This window comes from Cyprinodon variegatus, unplaced genomic scaffold (genome assembly GCF_000732505.1).
Source record: "Cyprinodon variegatus isolate N-32 unplaced genomic scaffold, C_variegatus-1.0 Scaffold816, whole genome shotgun sequence".
Classification (NCBI taxonomy): domain Eukaryota; kingdom Metazoa; phylum Chordata; class Actinopteri; order Cyprinodontiformes; family Cyprinodontidae; genus Cyprinodon; species Cyprinodon variegatus.
Window position 1 is genome coordinate 252156 of NW_015151269.1, and position 1981 is coordinate 254136.

The 1981-nt window shown below is 38.1% G+C and overlaps 1 protein-coding gene across 1 annotated transcript in view; it reads left to right on the plus strand.

Moving 5' to 3' along the window:
* Positions 1-1550, plus strand: part of LOC107098854 (gamma-crystallin N-B-like) — a 7977-nt gene extending 6427 nt beyond the window's left edge. Inside the window, exons 6-7 of the mRNA XM_015396713.1 lie at positions 1-14; positions 1376-1550. The exon at positions 1-14 is cut by the window's left edge and continues 13 nt beyond it. Of these exons, the coding sequence (XP_015252199.1) occupies positions 1-14; positions 1376-1508 (147 nt within the window). The 3' untranslated portion in view covers positions 1509-1550. The remainder of the gene's footprint in view (positions 15-1375) is intronic.
* Positions 1551-1981: the final 431 nt, after the last annotated feature.

The following is a 1981-nucleotide window of genomic DNA, read 5'->3' on the forward strand; positions in this document are numbered from 1 at the left end:
GTTCTTGGAGGAGCGTAAGTTGATTTTCTGGTTGAGTTTCGTTTCAGCCTCTGTTCCTTTTCCACACCGATTGTTTTGTTTTAGTGTTGCCAGAGTTTATTAATGATATGCCACAAAATCCCAGAGGGGCCCTGTCCACTCTGTCCAGGGTCCTAGGCCTTCTCCAATGGCCTCTTCCCTTCAGTTTGTCCCACAGTTTTCCTGCAGGCTTTAGGTTTGAGGGACTGCAATGACCAAAAAGTTTTTTTTTAGTGTCATAGGCCCTCCCTGTCTTCATTTGACTGCATGTTTCCTGCTAAAAGACCTAATGACATTTTCAGTTTCCTTTCATTTTAAATGTCCTGGCTTTTCAAAAAGGTCATAAGGTTAATCTTTACAACAATCCACACCTACATGCCTCCCCTACCGTACTTAGAGCTTGAAATAATGAGACAAATAATGTTTGTCTTATTGGACCTGCAGCTCCACTCAGAGTCCTAGGATAGGTCAGCTGAAACGTCTCACTAGAATAAAGTTTTAGGTCATAATGAGGGAAAGAATTAGTCAATAGACCAGGGGTCACCAACTTTTTTAAGGCTGAAGGCTACTTTATGGGTACTGAGTCATAGGACGGGCTACCAATACTGACCTATGAACTAGAGGAGTCGGCGTTCACCTGAACTTCATAGATGATAAACATATTTCTATTGTTTCTTTTCATTTTTAATTTGCTTTTAGATGTTCTCATTATGAAATCCATATAAATCCTCAAATGTTCTAATTTATGGATATGATAAAATGCTTCATAAATGCTTCAAAATAAGAGCTTCAGTAAAAAATACAATTTCAGATTTAGTCCACTGGTGAATTGTTCTGTTTTCAAAAGATGCTGAGGGCACCCCATGTTGTCCTTGAGGGCCCCTTGGTGCCCACGGGCACCACGTTGGTGACCCCTGCATTAGACTAACCAAATAAACCAAATTTGACAAATTAATATATTATATTATTAAATATATATTAATAAGGTTAATTTTGGTAAATCAATCACTAAATAAAAAACAAAAAAACATAAATCGAAGACACAATTATGCTTTCAAGCCTTCATTTCTATTTACTTTGAGGATTTCCTGTTTTTAGCAATGGATATATGACATTTAATGTTAAAAATATATATCAGACCAATAAAATAAAACATTTTAATAGAACAGAAAATGGGTTTAAAGAAAGGCATGTGGAAGACCTGCTTAAAAGGCTCTTAATTATGAAAGGACAGTATAGACATGTATATTTACTCATGTATGTGTTCAGTCTGCTCAAAGTAAAGCTGAATGTCATCTGCATAAGATGCTCATTTCTTCTGTGCTGTCCAATAATGTTTCCCGATGTTTTGTTGCAGCTGGGTGGTGTATCAGGAGCCCAACTACAGGGGACCCCATTACGTCCTGGAGAAACGTGACTATAACAACTTCTCCGACTGGGGCAGCCAGAACAGCACCGTGGGCTCCATGCGACGAGTCCGATTCAACTGAACAAGAACCTCGACGATGAGCACCCATGGAGCCTGTCAGCTTTACACCGAAAATAAAAACTATTTTAGTAATAAACTGATTTGATCTCATTGTTGTTCAGAGTTGAGGCCCGTTTAAATTCTCAGTTATTCCAGAAACAACAGAGGCTGAAATCATAGGCAGATGGTCTCTGTTCTGCTCTGCTGGTCCAGCTGACAGAACATGCGTCACATCATCTGAAAAACTCAGCAAAGGCCATCTGACTCCGATTTCAGACTGTTTTGTGGTCAGAGCTAATATTCTAGAGATTGATTGATTTCACAGTGGAGAAATGTACATGTTACATCAGCTCAAATAGTCAAAAAAAGAAGAATGTGATCATTATACTGGGTCATCATTGCACATGGTGTTTAAATTGGTATTTACTGTATATAGATGGATATTTATATTTAAATATACAGTTATTGTACTGGGTGTCAAATATGTTTGTGCGA